This window comes from Gobius niger (genome assembly GCF_951799975.1).
Source record: "Gobius niger genome assembly, chromosome: 4".
Lineage (NCBI taxonomy): Eukaryota > Metazoa > Chordata > Actinopteri > Gobiiformes > Gobiidae > Gobius > Gobius niger.
The window spans coordinates 37,372,685-37,392,324 of record NC_136855.1 but is presented as its reverse complement, the minus strand read 5'-3'; the positions used below and the strand labels follow the sequence as shown (position 1 = coordinate 37,392,324).

The 19,640-nt window shown below is 39.5% G+C and overlaps 1 protein-coding gene across 1 annotated transcript in view; it reads right to left on the bottom strand.

Moving 5' to 3' along the window:
- The window catches only part of bbox1 (butyrobetaine (gamma), 2-oxoglutarate dioxygenase (gamma-butyrobetaine hydroxylase) 1), a gene marked incomplete at its 3' end in the record, with an annotated part of 51,668 nt that overhangs the window by 28,788 nt on the left and 3,240 nt on the right, over window positions 1-19,640 (bottom strand). The window contains exons 2-3 of the mRNA XM_079554734.1: window positions 18,166-18,556; window positions 15,773-15,887 (exon numbers count right to left, since the gene is read on the bottom strand). Of these exons, the coding sequence (XP_079410860.1) occupies window positions 15,773-15,887; window positions 18,166-18,546 (496 nt within the window). The 5' untranslated portion in view covers window positions 18,547-18,556. The remainder of the gene's footprint in view (window positions 1-15,772; window positions 15,888-18,165; window positions 18,557-19,640) is intronic.

Sequence of the window (19,640 nt, the reverse complement as noted above, 5' to 3'; positions counted from 1 at the left end):
TATTGGATATTCAGCCTGTGTTATCTTTTATTTTTATGCTTTTATAATATTACTATCTGCGCCGCTGCCTCGCACAGTTTACACAGTTATCATGCGAGAATGGATAAGATTTCCTCTCTGCACATTGGATTATTATGTCGGGCTGGATTTCACACTGGACGGAGTTTCTTCAGTCTTTTCCGATAAGTGCACAGCGTTTTTGGCATAAATCTCTAAACGAGACGTGACGCCTGTTTAACGTGGGTCCTATAATTCCTACGATTAACCTACAGTAAGTTTTTATAACCGGGATAATTGTAAAACCAGTTAATCTTGACATCCCAAGAAGACAGGACTGAAGCGGCCTCGCCATCCATTTAAAGTTGTAAAGGCAGTAGCTGTTTAAAAAGCCTGGATAAAGCATAATATGGGCTTTAACATGGGAGAACGGCTAATATTCCCACTGCTGCACTTATCATTCTGCCCGTGGCCATCTTTGCGCTCACCGCTCTTCACTGATCTGCGCTTTAACAGGCAGAGCCGGGCCTGTAAAAGCGAGGTGCCGACAAACCGAGGTCTGTGCTTCACTGAGCGAACATGACGGGCGCAAGACTCCGGGATACAGGAGCAGGACCAGGATGTTAGCGCGCCGTGAACCTTTCAGAAGCAAAAAGAATAAAGGCTTTTGAAACAGCGCGGAAAGACCTAAATCGCAGAATCTTAATTAAATCCCCAAACTTGTCGGGAAAATCGTAAATAGATACTTCACAATCAGGCAGCCCTTGTGAAAAGCCAAACCAAAGCCTTTCTGTCTCGCGCTGACAGTTTGCAGAGAGGAATCGGAGGCTGGCGCTCAGGCATAAGCTCACTTCACTTTCCATTATGATCTCAGCTGCGTTCTGATGAAACGCCCTTGGTTCTGAGCAGATGTGGACAGAGGAGTGATGAGCGCCAGGTTAGATGCCAGACAATAGCCCTGGTCTCTCCATTGATTTTCATTTCATGTATTATTCGTCTTTCCCGTTATTATGCAGTATTCTGACTTCCCATGCAAGTACAAGGACGCTCTAGCCTCGGTGTTTCACATTTTATTTCTCATGAAGTGATATGGATTAGTGCCGGCTGCCTATAATTTTTTACTAGGGCAATTTTATCCTGCACTCCTTTGTTTCCCAGTAACATGCAGCGCTTTGCTACATTTTGAGTTAATGCACTTTTCAAGCTTAAAGGAATAGGCGACCGTTTCTACATACTGAGATATGTTCTTACCTTAGCTTTGATGAGTTCTTTAGGACCTGTCTGATCTTCACCCGTGCCTTCAATCACGTAAACACAGCGCAGACGGCGTTAGCATTTAGCCTCTCCCTCTCTCCACTATAGCTCCAAAACAGGTCAAGATAGAAGCTACCAAGCTCTTCCACGTTTTCCCTATTTGAATATGGTTACGTGAAGTGTTACACAACAAAGTATAATTACACAAAATTAAACTATGTGGATTTTCTAAGCGGATAAAAGGGGGAACTATATTGTAAGGCGTAGTAATACCAGGAGTAATTTGGCATCTGCACAGTAAAGTGAAGATTACTGCGCGGATTTCGAACTACTCCTGGTATTATTACGAAGAAGCGGGACGTATTTCAGTGGATTTAATAAGAAAAGGAGACGAGCCTCAGCCCAGAGATGGAGGAGGCGGAGGAGACAGCGGAGAGAGTCGAGCTGCTAACGGCGAGGTGAAGCTGAACAGTTTGTCTCTAAACTCAGTAAGTGACGCTAAACTCTGTTCACTGTTGAAATATAGCTTGAAAAGGTGGTTCTCGTGAACTTTTGGTGATATAAAGTTGTGCTGTTTCGTTTGGGGCTGTGGCCATGAAATGAGTTGTTTGTGCCGCTGTTTTGACAATCGATTCGATAAATGGTTATTTGTTTTTTTAAACTTTGGACACATGACTGTTTTCTTTTTACACATTTAAAGGTAAATATATTGCTTATCATAATTACCGGTACTTACTATACAATACAATCGCCCTGAGTATCGTGATACGTATCGGATCGTGACAAAAGTATATCGTCCCAGCCTTAATTGAAACATTTTGATAATACAGCATAAGAGGAAACAAATTCACTTTATTTGGCGCTTTTATAATTTTTTTTTAGACCATCCCAATGTTTAATCCTATTACTTGTTTGCATATTATCCTGTTTTTCTTTGTTTGCTAATTATCCTGACTATTTTCCCCCCGATTGTTTTTTGAGAGCAGTGTAACAAGTGAATTTCCCCATTGTGAAATCAATAAAGGCTTATCTTATCTTAAAAGCACAGGACAAATAACCAATAAATATTAGAAACTGAATCAATGCAAAGTTCCATACAGTTGATCCTAAACCAGTGGGTTTTGAATCTCCAGACGGCGCTTCCTCCGTGTTTACAATCCCACCATCTTCATTTCTCAAGGTAGTTCAGGCACAGCTTGGGCTTGTGTTTTGGGTCATTATCCTGCTGTAAGATGAACTCCTGTCCAATTAGGCGCATACCAGAGCGTTTTACATGGCAGTGCACAACGCAGGGGAGCCATTTTGGTTCAGGGTGTCTTTCACTAACCCTGAATCCAGCCAAACATCCCCACATAAAAAATAAAACTCTGACTCTTAAGTTGTTATCCATCAAACCAGTCATATGCACTAAATGCTTTTGACTTGCGTTTGTTTTTCCACTTCCTACTTGGATCAAACATTGGCTACTGCGAAGTATTACTCAGAGTGAATGACTATTTATTTATAAGAAAAACTGACAGAAAAGTTGTAATGTTTATGTTCTAAAACGTAGTGAGAAGGAAGAGGGCGAGTTCAAGGATAGAACTTGGACCCCAATAAGGAAGTGAACATTTTAACCACCTTAAGCGAGCGTATTTTCTCCAGTTTCACCCAAATCTAAAAGCTTTTCAACCTGAGTTTACAGCCTATAAGCCAGTGCAATGCCTCTTTTGAAAGCTGGATCTAAACGGATCATTTTCCTCACATTGTTGCCGATTTTTAATCATCCCACATGTGTCTTTTTTTTTTTTGCGTTTTAGTCACATTTTTCATCGCTTTTTGTAACGTTTCTGACACTTTATTGTTGCCTTTTTGTCACCAGAGCACTAAAACTCAGGGCTACTAGTTATTCCTCTCCAAAATCACTGTAGGAGGTAGAGCCTGTAGCCACCAAGCTCCGAGCATATGTTCTTACCTAACCTTAGTCGAGTTAATATATCCCCGTCTGGTCTTTGTCCGTGCGCTCTGCCAGGCAAACGGAGCACATACGCAGCCTCTCCCACATGTCACATAGCTCCAAAAAAGCTCACGATAGAAGCTACCAAGCTCTTCCACGTGTTCCCTATTTAAACAAAGTTACGTGAAGTGTTTTCATGCGAAGTATATTTACACAGAAATGTAACATGTCGATTTTATAAGCAGATAAAAAGGGGTACTATATTGTGAGGCGTAATGATATGAGGAGCACAACGTCCGCGCAGTAACTCCTAAAGACTTCCCCGCTCACTTCCGTCAATAACCTTTAAAAACGGTGGCCTATTCCTTTAAGGAAGCAGACACAGTCTCGACATTTAAGATTGGATTCAAAACTTACCTCTTTGAATTAGCTTATAATCAGGTCAGTTTGGTAAAGCTCTAACCCACAGCCTGAAGTAAAGCTGCCTTAGGAGGAACACTGCTGTGGGAAGTCTGGTAAACTGAGTGCTATCCTCTTCTTCTTACTGCAGCATATTTTCTCCAATTCGACTTTACCTAAATCTAAAGGTGAGCAACAGTGTAATGCTTCATTTGTAAGCGCTTTTGTTGTGTTTTTGTTTGCTTGTTTGTTTGTCATGTTTCTGTTGCTTCTTCATCATTTTGTTTTCGTAGATTTTTTGTCATATTTTTGTTGGGTTTTTTGTTGTATTTCTGTTGTTTGTTTTAAGGAAGAAATGACAGAAACCTACATGAATAAAGAGATTCAATCTAAGTTTTGAGTAGATTTGGTCTGGTCTTAGATCAGAGAAAACATCTTATTGCCAGTGGAACAAGTCATTATTCTCTTCATTCGGATTATATTGTATAATTTCAAGTGAAAAACAAATCTGTTTGAAATCAGACAAATGAACTTTTACTTTCAAAGTGGGTTTTATGCTTGTTCCATTGGCATTAGCGTTTGTATCTTTGTCTTAGATTAGTCCAAACAGACTCAAATTCAACACAAAGAACCTTTATTCAAGCAATTGTAAGTCATTTATCTCATTTAAGATGCTAATTTTTCCAGTTTAGCGCTTTACTTTGGCCTAAAATTGGCGGCTTCGGCCCTCGGTCTTTTTACAAGAAAAAAAATTGGCCCTCCGTTCAGAAAACTTGCCTACCCCTGCTATAGAAAATCAGTTCAGGTGAGGGTTAAGAGATGAACGTTCGGTGATATTGGGCTTTACAAAACCATTGATTGATTGATTGACTTTTTTGTCGCTCCTGTTGCTTTTTCATAGTTTTCATAGTCACTTAGTCATAGTTCTTTTGTCACTTTTTATTTGCATTTTCATCACATTTTTGTCGCTATTTTGTCACGTTTTCATCGCATTTTTAACTGCGTTTTTGTCACATTTTAGTCTCGTTCTTGTCGCTAAGAGCCATTTCGAACTCACAGGACGTTAATTAGTCTGAAAAAAAACCTCTTCCAGGGACTTACAACCAAAAATGGCGGCGCACGAAAAGCAAACATGAGCAGAAAGCTTACGGAGCCTCTGAGAAAGAGGAAGCGCAGTCTGTCGTGAGTGGGTTTAACTGTTTTTCCATGTCTTGTTTCCTCTCCCCAGAGCTGGAACACACTGCATCATATTCCATACTTTCCATCAGCTCACTTGCTCTCCCTCTCGGGCACAGCTCTGCTAATGAGAGCCGAGCCGCAGAGGCCCGTGGCTCCTGCAGGACCTCGTCAGCCCCCCCCCCCCCCCCCCCCCCTCTTTCCTTCACTCCAAAAGAGCCTTACCTTGTTCTGCGTGTCTGGCACCACAGTAAAAGCGGCCGGGACTATTGTTAATGTAGTGGAAAATCGCAGCGTTACACTTTAACGGCCGCGATGTGATCATGACAAATGTGTGGAAAGAGAGGATTAAATCGCCGCTTTTTTTTCCCCCCTCTCCCTCGAGCAGAGAGGAAAGAAGATCAGTGATTTTTAAGACGAATGCTCGGCCAATGAGGGACGCGGGGTCTTATGTAACAAATTTCTTTTTCAGTTGTGTTTTACGTCCCGGAGAGATTAATCTACAAGCTGCGATGTAACAATCAAAAGGAGGGCTTTCGTCCTGCGCTGGGACTAAAGAATCGTTGCTAATATTTTGACATTTTATCAGCCAAGTGTCACTGGTCCTCACACAGAAGAGGAAGATGACGCAAGCTCGCTACATCACAGATAAACGGAAGAGCAAAGAGCCTCCTGTATCTCTCCAAAGAGGAAATCCGCAAAACAAGATTAATAAGAGCCACTCTTTTCCATCTTGTGGCTTTACCTTTCCCTGGTTCTGTGTTTTTTGCGATGTTTATTATTTCACTTCCTTATAGAACATGGGAAGGAAGTGACATACGTAGAGGCAAAGAAGAGTCATTATTATACGCACATGAACACAAACCAGCCTGGAGTAATGACGTCACATCCCAGTTATGCCACACATGTCACCAACAAAACCAAAGCAATTGACCTAACTCTCTCACCTCACTTCGTTAAACTTCACTGGAATAAAATCAGGGTGAACACTAGGCGGTATCATGACTAAAGGTAGAAAAATATAAAGTATAAATAGGGGCTCGTCATATAATTAGATTATCATGAAAAAGTGCATTTACTTCTGCTTAAAGCAGTACTAAGTGTTAGAGGATAACATTAAATCGCTATTTATCATACTGGGTCAGGCTGTACAGTCGTACTATCTCTGTCATAGCCTTGACTGTGGTGCTCAGGCGCCACTCTCTGCCACTGAATGCTTGCGTATCAGTATGACGCTCTGAGAGGGTATTTATCCCTCTTCTGTGGAAGCATGGACAGACTTGAATGGTAGGACTAGCGCAATGTCTCGAGTTCATGTCTCCGGGTCCCGCACCGATGGTAAATAAACTTCTCCTGCATAAGACATCCAGACTGCTGCCTGTCATTCATCTATCCTCTCGAACACCATTGTTATTTCTCTAACAATTTGGCGTCAACGAACATGTCTACAGCTGATCTGGTAAGTGCATTTTTATCCTTTGATAAAAGGGAGGGGGAATGGCCTTACCAGATTCATGCTTGATAGAAAAAAGAACAATGCAATGGGAAACGTACAATTAGTAAAAATGACATAATCTCATGTTATCGGTTAATTCTGGATGTTTGGTTCCGGTCGAGAGTAGGGACTTTAGGTCCACTAGGAGACTGGGTATTCCGATGCACAAAGCTTGAACTGAAATAGCTGCAATAATCTGTGAAGCTCCAAGCATACAGTTTAGAGTAGGTCAGGTTTTAAACTTGTTGACTCTACTGTTTATCCACATAGCCGTCATAGGCAAAAGTGAGGAACACATATAGTAGACTATCTTGAGTGTAAAGCTTTGTTTAATGTTAATTTTAGTGTCAAACAAAAGGCCTCACACCGACATAGCCAGGAAGCTAGAATGCTCCAGAAAGCTGTAAACGAGTCTGGGTCCAGGTCACTGGTCTCTATGTCTGGTTTACGGATAGCAAGTGTGGGTCAAAGCAAAAGCTGTGGGCTACTGTGTAAAGCTGTTGTTTCATGTTACTTTTAATTTTGAACTAAGTGCTGAATATTGAGTCGGTAATAATTACATAGGCCGTGTAATTAATTACTAAGGCAGTTGGACTTAGAAATACGCCACAGTCAGAGGACTGTGACCACAGGCTGGTGTGAAAACTTGAATAGAACTATCTGTTTTTGGTGGTCATAAAAGCTTGTGGTTTAATATACATCTGCTGATTTTTCTTCTGACTATAGAATAGTTACAAGAAGTAGAGAGAGTAGTTGTACTGGTGCTAAGGGATTATGGGTAGGAGATGAACCTAGGATATTTTTCTCCTAAGAGAGATAACCCGCTTAGCACCGATTTTTGAGATGTGCACAAAAGAGAGGAACACGTACGCTCCATATACAACCTATGGAGGCTGTTGTGTTTGTTCATTTCTAATCTAACTGTGAAACTCCAGAATCAACTGATGAACATTGAGAGAAATGTAACTGATGGCTATGGCTCTGGATGCAGCGAGTAGATCTTTATTTCCATGCTTTTATATTTCATATTCTGTGCTTCCTTGCTTGGTTTGCTTTGTTTGCTTTGTTTATTTGATGTTTGTTTGAATTTTTTTCTTAGGGCTATAATGGACACACAGAGAACATAAAGTGTACTGAGTTATTTTGCGATAACAACATGCTTATTTGAGTAAAACTGTACATTCTTTGGTAATAAGATTACACTGACACCAACAAAGTAAAATAGAGGCAACACCATCCTCACAGTTACTCAGTACTCACAGCATTCGAGTACACTTGAGCGAGTAAAATCCAGTGGTGGAGGAATTGCTCGACACTCTTACTTAAGAGTGCAGATACAGATTCTTTTACTTGAGAAGAAGTGAAGGTATCTGACATGATTTTGACTTAAGTAGAAGTGTTGAGTTATGCATTGTGGAATGTGCTTTATAAGCGGAAGGTGAAGGTATTTAAGAGATTATTGTGCAGGATTTTAAAATCATTTGAATCCGGTTTAAACAAGGTCTAAAACAAGGTTTAAAGGAGTAAACCATTGGACTAGGTTTGAACCGGGTTTAAAACAAGGTTTAAAAGACTAAACCACTAAACCAAGTCTAAATTGGGTCTAACCAGTTCATCGTAATGAGGTCACTTTGAAAATAAAATGCTTTACTTTTAACCCAATTGAAAAATATAGTGAAGTAAAGTAGAGGTTCATTCATCATAAATTTACTAAAGAAAAGTAAGATGCCCATACTTTTACCTTTTGCTTGTACTTGTGCTTTTACTTTGTTGCTTTCCACCACTGCACTTGAGAGAGTAAAAACTAAATTATTTCAAAGTAATGTTACTCTCACATTAGTAATTTGCCAGAGATTTCACCTATATCTGGACTTATAAGTGAAGGTCTTGCTGTATAACACCGACCGTGTTCACAAGCAACAAACTACGAGAGTAGAGAGTTTTCACGGACACAGGGTCAAAGAAGAACAAGGGTCTGAATGAACAAAGTAAGGGATCTGTCAGTTTTATACAAAGGACAGATTGTGTTGTTAGGGGTGACCTGATGCTGTTCGGTTTCTTTGACATTCAGCAAGATGCAATGACATAATGTTAGACCAAATTATGAACATTTTCACTTACTTCAAAGTAAGAATAATTCAGGGAGAGTGATGCTCACATTTTGTGTCTCTGCCCTGTCTCCTCTGTCCACATCTACTGTTTCTCCTATCTGTTATTGTTTTGTCTCTGTCTGTGAAGGTCCATGAGCAGAGCGTTCCTGATAAACTCTTGCCTCGGAAGATTGTTGAGTCAGTTTAACAAAACAAAATGCCAACATTGTTTGCTATAACTATTTCATAGAATAGGGGGGTATGCTTTTGAATAATGATAATGCATTGGTAAAGCAATGATACAAGTTAAGAGTCCCCGTAGGGTAAACAATGTCCGCATTTTGAATCACAATCAATTGATGTTCACATGACGGTGATGATGAATTGAAAAATGTGTTATTTTTGTGAATTGATGCTGCTTTATAATCTGTTACAGGCCACAGGAACTGTGTGGAGGACTGATTTCCGGTGTCACAATGTCACAATGTCTCTGTTTTAGCTGCAACTTGTGAGTATAACAACTGGGTTTTAGAATACACAAGGAAAAAATCTATGAGGGAAAGATGTATAACTACAAGTAGTTATGTTAATAAAAGGTATGATTTGTGTGTGATGAGCAATAAAAACAAATGATATTGATCACAGTCAGACAAATTTAAAAGTAAAATGCGCACAATTGAGAAGTTGAAATGGCTTGCATTTTTAGTTTATTAGCCCAATAATAGAATAGATGGATTAATATTGCTCTGCTGTGATTTGCTTGAGAAGCCTGAGGTTGTAGGCCTGGTTCTAAAAATACCAGGACCTGAAAAATATTATATTTTGTTATTTTGTCTTCACTGTTTAGACTTGTGGTAAAGTGAAATTTAACTCTGTCTTTCTAGGCTCTGAATGTCTATATAGGCTCTCAGTTGTACAGGAGTTGCACATCGTTAATCTTTATAAAAGATTTGAATATTGAGAGATGCCCAGATTACGGCAGGTTGGCTTTTCCTGGTTCCTTTAAAGATAGTTTAAGTATTTGCTTTGTTAAATTTTGTGCCCAAGATTAGATTGGAGTAGTCAAAACACTTCCTTTGCTCTTCTAAGTAATGCCTCGAGAACAAGGTTCAAGACAAGGTCAGCTGGAGTCCAAACTGTGTTTAGGAGAAACATATTTGCGACAAAGGTAACCAGAGGTTTAGAATGCAAACCAAGTGTCTTAATAAATTCCAACATTAGTCGGAACAGGGTTAGGATCCCCTAGGAGATAGCGAGCACTGAGATAATATGAATTTTAAATAATTCCTAATTGCAAACAGCACTGATTTGAATATAGAGGTCAAATAAAAGAAAATTATGCAAATAATATAAAAGAGTTTAAGTGTTGTTTTGCTTGACATTGTCTAAATTACTAAACACTTTATATCTCGAATAGTTCGCAAAGGGTTTTTGGGGGTCCTGACCAGAAATGTGTAAATTAAACTTTAGAGACCAATTTAATTTAAGTCTGGAATAGACAATTGAATTTAATATAGTAAAATATAGTTAAAGATTTAAAGAAAACTTGTAGTACAGTATCTCAATTCTTGATGTTTTAATCTTAGTGATGTGGTTTTAAGAACCTAAAGGCAACTAAAATTAAACACATTAAAGACAAAAGGAGAAATGAATAACACTATGCTTACTTTCAAGCATGCTGCATTGACTCTTTTGAGGATGGGCCTTTTTTGATAAAGTACAGAATTTTTGCTTTTATTTTTGTGATGCTTTGCGTAATAGGACATGCTGAATTTTGTAGGTTTTAGATTTTAGATTTTACTTTGCCATTTTTGGTGGTGATGGGAAAAGGCAAGGGCCTGTTGCGCGTTGCGTGGGCATTGGTCCAAGTGCATTGCTCAAAGACCCTGAAATGAAAGTTCACCGAATCGATAGTCTGCCGAAGAGAAAGTCCGCCAAACTGATCGTCCACCGAACTGAGAGTCTGCTCTGCCTCGCTGAGAAACTGTCCTCGAAAACATGCCAACAAAAGCCCCGCTGCTGCTGCCCCTCGAAAGCCTTGAACAGTCATCTGCAGGAGGACTAGTGCTCACAATTTGCCCAGGTCTGATGCCTTGCTCTCTGTACCACTTGGACCTACATTTTTTAAGTTTTTTTGCTATATACTTATTTTATATTTACTTTTTTAGCAATTTTTGGTGTTTTTGCCGATGGGTCAGCGGCCCATGGGATCCTCTTTTGCTGCGATTTATAATTATTATTTTTTTCCTCATTTTGATATTTTTGACTATAGAATGCTCAAATTGGTCAATGAGTCTGCATCTTAAACAGCAAAAATAATCAAGTTAAAATAAATAAATAAATACATTTTATTGGATATTTTAAGAGATAACAATTTTTTACAAAAATAAAATAATAAAACGACAGACAGAGAGATTTGAATGTTCAGTCAGTAATAGTATGCAATAAACAACATTTTAGCCTCTCAAAAAAAATAGAGTAATTCCCAAATTACTGTGTAGCGCAGTTGCATTGATCTGTAACAGCCAATAACATAACTTTGAAAGATAAATATCCACAAGTTACCACTCGTGTGAAATAGTTTTGTTGATAGGACTGTAGGGATTAATTTTTTGTTAGTACCCAAGGAGGGTTAAGGCTTAACAATTTGTTGTTTGTGTTTATGTTCTTTCTGAACTTTCTGAAATTGATAAAAGATGTCGTGAATTTAATTTAAGTAAATTGAGTGAGTTCTGCACAGAAATTGACTGTGCAGTTGATTCTGGATTTTGTTGTTGGTTTCGGTTTTAGGTAAAATGAGAAGTCCTAAATTTTGATCAGTGGAGATACTGGTGTATGTTAATTTGAAGCGTTTATGATAAAGGTGATCATTTACATTGGAAGACTTTAGGATGCTTAGGTTGAGATATTGTGTTGTTTGCAAAGAATTGTCAGTGGAGGCTGAATCCAGATTTGAACGCATCGTGTGTTCTTAGATTTAGATCTGAGGCTGTGATTTCGAGCTGTATGCAGCCTAATGAAGAGGTTTGCATACAGTGTAAGTAAAGCGGTGTCTTCAAATTTGAAATTTGTGCTGGCAAACATGTTTTATTTCGGACTAGCAAGAGTTTTCAGTGTAATCCAGTATCTCAAGAGTCACTCAAAAGGTCACACTTATGGCCTCAAAAGTATATTGCCCAGCTTTCAACACTAATCACGACTCTGGGTGCACACGGAGCTCGTTATAATTGTTGAAAAAAGGAGGGGCCAAGAAGCAGAGGAGATTTGCTCTCTGTAGAAATAATTGTGACTCTTTCTGATCTAAATAAACAAATAATGAGAAAACAAAAGTTACAGCAAGTAGTTTAATTTCAAGTCTAAAACCTGATAATTAAACACAGGGAAAGTATCAGAAATAACGCAACATAATAAAGAATAAAGAAAAGTTGTGTAAGTGAAACCCAGTTGTTCTGAAAATAGAAAATGTGTAATGCCATTATTGCTTCATACTAACAATACTAATGCCATGATTTAATTTTTACTATATTTTTACTATATTTACTATAAAATGATATTAAAGAGTGTGATTGTTTTTGTAACTTTTATGTACTGAGTGTGTAACATGTTTTAATCCATATTATTTCCAGGTTGATAACGTTAATTTCCCACAGAGACAGGGAATTTACAGGAGGAATTCTGATGCAGGAGGGTCTGATTCAGGACGGGAGCTGATGAGCCGAGAACAATAATACCAATGGCATGGTAAAATATGGCCTTATGCAGGCCGGAGTGTGCTTCTTTATTGTTGCAGGAGGCAACGTGGAAGAAGAAAATGTCAGCTTGTTCTGGATGTCTGGAGGTCGTGCCTGAGCATCAGTATCCTTTGTGTATCTATTTTGTGTTTCCAAGCAAGAGAAAGAAACACTTATTATCTCATCAAATATTTTAACTTGCGAATGATAGTAATGATTGATATTCATGTCATGATGGCTGAAGCTGACTCTGGTGAAAAGTCATACTTAATCGGTAAGTTTGTAGAAATTATACTGATGTGTTGATGTCTGCAAGGTATAACATTCTTTCCACAGGCGACCTGAGAGACAGGTTGGATCTGGCAGGAAGGCAAACACACATCCATTGGAGTTTGAATAAAGTTTAAATGGAAAGATTCATCTTACACACTCCCATTGTTTTTACATTTACTTCATATTTCATTATTATCTTCATTTATATATTTATAAGTGCTTTCATTTTATATTTACATTTTTTGCATTAATTATTTTATATTTTATTATTCATTTTTCATTATTATTTTCATTTATATATTAATAAGTGCTTTTATTCTATATTTCCATTTTTATTATTATTATTATTATTTTAGCATTTTCTATTTTTCTATTTTATTCTTTCTATATATTATTACTCATTTTGGTCCAGTCAGTTTTCAGCTTATATTTTGATTTTGCATTTATATTTTTTAATCTTTGGTGCTTATTCTTTATGGCTTAGTTATTCAACTTACCAATTTCATTTTATTTCAATTCATAACTTTGCAGGTACAGATTCACAAGATAAAAGGGCAGGTATTCAATACTTGGTTATCTTGTGGTGAGGTTCTTTCATGTTATGTTTTGTGTGTGTTGCTCATTGCAGGCATGTTTAGGTCAAAAAGGAAGGGTTTTAAGCTCTATTTCAGAGGCCATTACGCCTGAAGTATAAGAGGATTTAATATATTTTGTCCTGAATGATGGTTTCTTGCTTAGCAGTTTTCAGTAACATTATTTTTAATCTTGATTAAAACATTGGAAGCAAGGGATAACAAATAATAAGACTTACGATCTCGTTAGATTTGAATTTTAAGGAAAATTCATAGTGCACGAGTGAATGAGCTTGCACCCTTCTCAATGGACGCTGCCAATTCTCCACGCCATTCTATTTCAACCTGAAGACTTGGAAGACAATAGGGAACTCTTGGTGTGTGTGGGCAGAATAATCCCAAAGACACACCAAGAGGTGTTACGGCACGATAGTCTACTCGTGATCCGTATAGATCTGAAGCACCTGGAGGTGTTTTGACGGGCCTCACAAGTGTTGTGTTGAAATTAACCATCCGGTATGAAGATTGTTTCATGATTAATAGTTTGCTATGAGCATTCTCTTAATATGTGAATATGATTTTCATGAGAATTGATTGATTCATATCTTTGAATATTGTGTTGTGTTTGTATTTTATTGTATGTACATTTTCTGACTTGGACCAATAATATATTATTTGCAGGAGAAACTGATTGGCGGCCATGATCTTTTACTTATCCCTGATAATTGGCAATCAGGTCGGGGATTTGAGGTTTGGTCATGGTACCCCCTTTTACACGCCTTTAGTACTTGATGCATGTGTTTTTGTTGGTAGCAGTATTTGCCCCGATTGGGTGATTAGTGAATCTAATGATGCACATGTCTCAGTACTTTGGGGTCACTGGGAGGGGGGTCATTATTTACTTCCATCACAATGACCCGTATAACTATGTACTGTGGTACTTCACATGAAGTGTTGAATGTTGTTTTGAAATGTCAATTCTGTGTATGCTTCCACTTAGGGCATAGATAAACCATTTGAATTTTGATTTTATTCTAAAATCTTGGTTTTGGATTAAATTGAAACTTAGGTAGTTGATTCAGGTTTATTTTATGCTGGCGTTTAATTTTGATTTTTTTCACTTAGTCAAAACCACTAGAAAACTGTAGTTTTGAAAGGGAGGAGTGTTAGAGGATAACATTAAATCGCTATTTATCATACTGGGTCAGGCTGTACAGTCGTACTATCTCTGTCATAGCCTTGACTGTGGTGCTCAGGCGCCACTCTCTGCCACTGAATGCTTGCGTATCAGTATGACGCTCTGAGAGGGTATTTATCCCTCTTCTGTGGAAGCATGGACAGACTTGAATGGTAGGACTAGCGCAATGTCTCGAGTTCATGTCTCCGGGTCCCGCACCGATGGTAAATAAACTTCTCCTGCATAAGACATCCAGACTGCTGCCTGTCATTCATCTATCCTCTCGAACACCATTGTTATTTCTCTAACACTAAGTAACTCTTGCCCCTAGAGGCCATAAGCGCAACTGCAGGTGTCGTAGCAAGTTGCGATTTTTTTACTTAATAATTGTATTGGAGAGTAAATACTACGCTGACAGAAAAGACGAAGGGAGAGAGGGATATTGTACATCCAATGATACAACAATGGAAATCTTTTCTTTTTCACTCAAACTTGGCTGTAAATACTGTTTAAAGTGACGCTAGCCCACAATTAGCTCTGCCCGTTAGCCTGTTAGCTTCTTCTTCGTGATTCCATTAGTGTGTATTGGTGACTCCGGTCCGGTGGCAGTCAAGTTGCAAACATGGTTTTCTGGCCTAACCCTAACCCTAACCCGAAGTGACACCTTTCTGAGTGTATCTTAAAGCGTATCTTAAATTATCGAGCCCAATGTTCCAAAGATATTGGGATCATTCAGCCTGTAATCGGCCAATATCTCCGGAACATTGGATTTAGAGCTGCAACTAACGATTATTTGGTAATCGATGAATCGCTTGGCTGTGAATGGTTTATATTTATTTTATCTCAAAGCTAAAGTGGCATCACTTGAGGACATGTTTGAATAAACTTAAAGTGAATGTTGGAGGCCCTTATTGTTAATTCTGCTTCTGATTGGATGAGACACAGACCGATATTTAAGAAATTTTCACTACAGACCCTAACTTTAAAAACAAAGTAGGTTTTCATAAAAAATACACAATTTTCATCTCACTTTTGCTCTATTTGAGTCTGTGTTTACTAGATTACTTAATAGTTGTCGACTATTTCAATAATCAATTAGTTGTTTCAGCCCTAATTGGATTGAATTGGAAAGAGCTCACACAGAACCTTAAAATGAGCGCTCCAATAACTTCTTAGGCCTCAGGAGCTGAGAAACATCACGGTGAAAATCAGTCACAAGTTTGTTCACCTCAGATCATATTTGATATATTTTATGATGCAGAATTTTGCTTATAATTTCAGGACCATAAGAGAGAGAGAAGTATCATTTTTTGCTGATTTTTGTCTTTTAAGCGAGCTCCTTCTGAAGTATGAACTAAACATGAAAGTCCTGAATAAATCAGCCCTCTGCCTCCAAGCATGCGCCTCCATCACAGACAACTTAAAAGTATGAGCGTTGCAAATCCGCATCGACCTCTATCATAACAGCCCCCCCACATTTATCATTCAAAGCCTGAGCTCCTGCTGCCACTAACCCGCTACAACAAGCTTTAAAAACAAAACCACGTCCTCCTCATGCTGGTCAAGGCCTGAACGACACCCATCAGTACATGAATCCTTACTCATAATTTCAAAAGGATTGTAATAAGTAAAGCAGTGTGGTGGGAAACGGCGTGTGCTTGTGCTGACTGACCGTTGAGAAAGAGCTCCTCTTGCACCGCTCGTCTGGCCGCAGCAGAGAAACAGCGCCTCTTCAGCCACTCACAGTCAAACACGCTGGAGTGCTGGTCCTGCCACGTGATGGACACCTGCGGAGCGGAGAGGAAGGTCATCACGAGGGTTCATTACGAGCTACAGGAGGTGGATTCTCCTGGAGTACTCGTTTTTATTTAATTGTAAGGCGTGCTACATTCTGCCTCGGTGGAGTTTGTTGCCATCGAGCGTAAAATAGTCAAAGAAAACTCCTTTTTGACATATTTTGTGAATGAGAAGTGAAACATCTCTAACTCCAAAATTATGCAGCTGAGATGAGATCATAGTACGACGTCTGGCACAGTCATATTTTATTGGCTTGTCATTCTGGAACAAGCCTGTGCCATCAGAGAAGAAGGAATCCATGATGGAATAACTTGGACATTTCAGTAATCTGACCACATAATGTTGCTGAGCAGAGACGTGTCCGACTGCTGCAACGCCAGATCCATAAAAGCGCGTGGTGAGTTTTTCGGGGGGAGGCAGAATGTGTCACCAAAGGCATTTCCCTGAAACATTGTTTGTAAATCAAAGTCACTGGCCCGGGCACTAAATGCTCTTCCACCAACTGATAACCTGTCCTCCCCTCCACTCGCAGAAACAAACTCTAAATATTCTTCATCTGCTGCTCTGGAGTCACAACATCCCCTTAATCCGCTCATGTGTATTATCTGTCTGCCCACGGTCGGTTGGTTGAACGAGTCTTTTGCTCTTTAGTTGTTTTTATTTATTTATTCCATCCATCCATCCTTCTTCTTCCACTTTGCACCAGCCCCTTGTGGCTCCTCCTGCAGGTGGTGGGTCCACAGAAGGGCGGCCTCATGGTTCTAACCGGGCCTGTTGGTCTCTCATAAGGGGCTTCTGAACCGCTCTTTGTCTGACCCGTCACCTATAGGACCTGTTTGCCCTGGGAGACCCTACCAGGGGCACGAAGTCCCCGAAAACAGAGCTCCTAGGATCATTTGGGTGCTCAAACCCCTCCACCACGTTAAGGTGGCAGCTCCAGAAGGGGTATTTATTTATTGCAATGTACAAATCTGCACTTTTATCTGCACTATGGGGCCAAAACAAATGCCCCAAACAGGGACAATAAAGTTGAATGAATTCATAACTGTGGGCAGTAGCCGTGAGTGTGGTGCTTCTTACTAATGTTTTTTATTTACATTTTGATAGACTGGAATGTTCAAAGCAGTCCCTACTTAAGCACTTGTTCATTTCCTGAACAGTAAAGTGAAAGCTGAGCTCACACAGTGCCAGTTACTACCGTCCTGTGGATTGTAAAAGCGGCTGTAAGTGGTGCAGGAGTATGTCGGGAAGCCCGTGAATTTTATTGGACATTTAAACGGTCACCTTGGGTGATAGTAAAACTTACATGAAGTTTATAAATGAATGTCGGAGCCTGGACTTGGGCTATACCATGAAGCTCAAACTACATATTCATCTCAGGCCGCGGGGTTTGATTCCAGAACAATGGCTCCTGTGAGGAGTTCATTTACAAAAACACATAAGAAAAAACTCAACATATGTTTGCAAATTTCTCCTTGCATAGATTACCAGGTCTGTTTCAGAGCCATGAAAATATAAAGTCACTAGTACTTACACAACTTTAGTTTCTCAAGTGTCATCTATAGACCACAGTAACAATAAAACACTATTCTGAAAAAGATTCAAAACGGAGATATCTTCTTTTGCAAATGAACTTTCATTTACTCTCTGTTTGGAGTGACTTTACTCTTGGTGCTTTGGTTTCGGATCTTAAAAATATATAAAACTAGAAAACTATACAACAGATTAATCCTCCAGCTGGATACTCATGGCTCAGAGTCAAGGCCAGAGTCTCCAACCTATAACTCGCCGTCCCTTTCCAAAGAAAAATGATCTACATCTGGATAATCTACATAAGCTTTACAAGTCACATTTTAGGAAGTATAAAAAGGAAACAACTCAAGCTCTTTTCTTGAACTGTGTTGAAATACCATCTTGGCTGCAGGTGAACCGAGGTTGGACTAACTGAAAAGTAGGTTGTGAATTGTTTGACTGATCGACTGAGCAAAAATAATACTGCTGACACTACTCAAAGAAAAGTAATGATTCAGTCCTAGAATTACTTACCAATTTACTTCCACTATAAACAGAAAAATACCTGGTCTTAACCAAACTATTTGTTATAGTGTTTTCCAAACCAGCTATATCACTCAAAGTCTTTTCTTTCTCTGATTGTTGTGGTTTGCTCTTGCAGAGCCTCCATTACCCATGAGCTGTGCTGCTTTTTGATTATTACATAGACTCTGAGACTCCTCCAGGCCGTGCCTCAGCACTGGTTACGCTGCTCACCTTATTGTCCGCCGTGAGCTCCACTGAGCCCAACCCGACGTTCACGTCCAGGTCCCCTATGAGCAGCTTGCGGGCCTGCGCTGACTGGAGCGTGCACATGGGACACTGGCAGTTGTCCCGGAGCCAGGTGAAAGGGTACAGGCTGTGTCCGCCGTCCTCCCACTCCACCTGCAGGAGGCGCTCTTCCCGCAGGGCCCCGACGAACCTGGCGCCCCGGCCCGGCTCGGGGAGAGAGGCAGAGCCCAGAGTGTGCTGCCCACGCCTCTGCGGACGGGACGGGAGAGAGGGTCTGCCACACGCCCTTGCAGAGCGCACGGCCAGGGCCGCCGGGCTCCTCCGTAAGGCCGGCAGAACAAAACGACTGCATCTGCTCATCCACATGATTCAGGGTCTGTCGATCACAAACACCAAACAATGGAACAATCATTGAGGTTTGGACGTCAGTTTCCCCTTCGCTGAGGCCGGCTCAAAATGCTGAGGGCCTATGAGGACCCGCTCCACAATGAAATGGTTCATCTCAAAGGGTTTTTCTTCTTGGTAAATAACTGCCAAATAAAATCAATGAATCAATTCTGCCAACAGGTGACTCATTAAACTAAAGAAACTGCACAATATCCAAGTAGATCGAGTTTCCCATTACATGGCCAGTTTAATTTTTTTTCTTTACTGACTAAAGTCCTGGTCACACAGTAGTTTAAATACAGAAATTTATCTAAGATAATAATGTTAAAAAACTACAATAACCATTTGCTCTTCGTGCTGGAGTTTGGAGGCTTTTGGTGCAAAGTTTAGATGGAGGAGACGCTAGAGCTGCTCGATTATTGAAAACATAATAATCATGATTATTTTGGTCATAAATGAAATCCAGATTATTCAAAAGATCATTTGTTGCTTTAAAAAATGTTATATTTTATTTATTAATCAAAAAACTATGCAGAATATTTCATGTTTTCTCGATTAAGGAGAGGTCTCTGTTTCACACCTGCCCCCTGCTGGCCAGCCCTCACACCTGCGCAAGTAAACTGAGCAGCGCGGCCTGATGACATCATCACACAGCAGTTTGTTTTTGAGCCATGGCACATGAAATGCGAAGAGAAAATAATGAAAGTCTGCTTTGCAAAAAAAAAAAAAAAGAATTTGAAAAAATATATATATATATTTTTCGATTATGCTAATTTAGTAATTGTTTTGTGTAATAATCAAAATTGATTATTACAGGAGAGGCTACTGCTGTTTTGAGACAGCAAACAGCACAAGCTCAGATTATAGAGCTCCACAGTCCCACCCACTCCCGGTCACATGACGGGGTCCAACATAAAACATCCCATGTATTATTAGCATTGACTTTTCGAAAAAGTCAATTATGAAGAGTTTAATGGCACGACGCCGGCTAATCAGAGATGTGCTAATCACGGACATGAAACATACAAGGTAAAATTTAAGATTTGTCTAAAACGTTATAAACTGCAAAATTA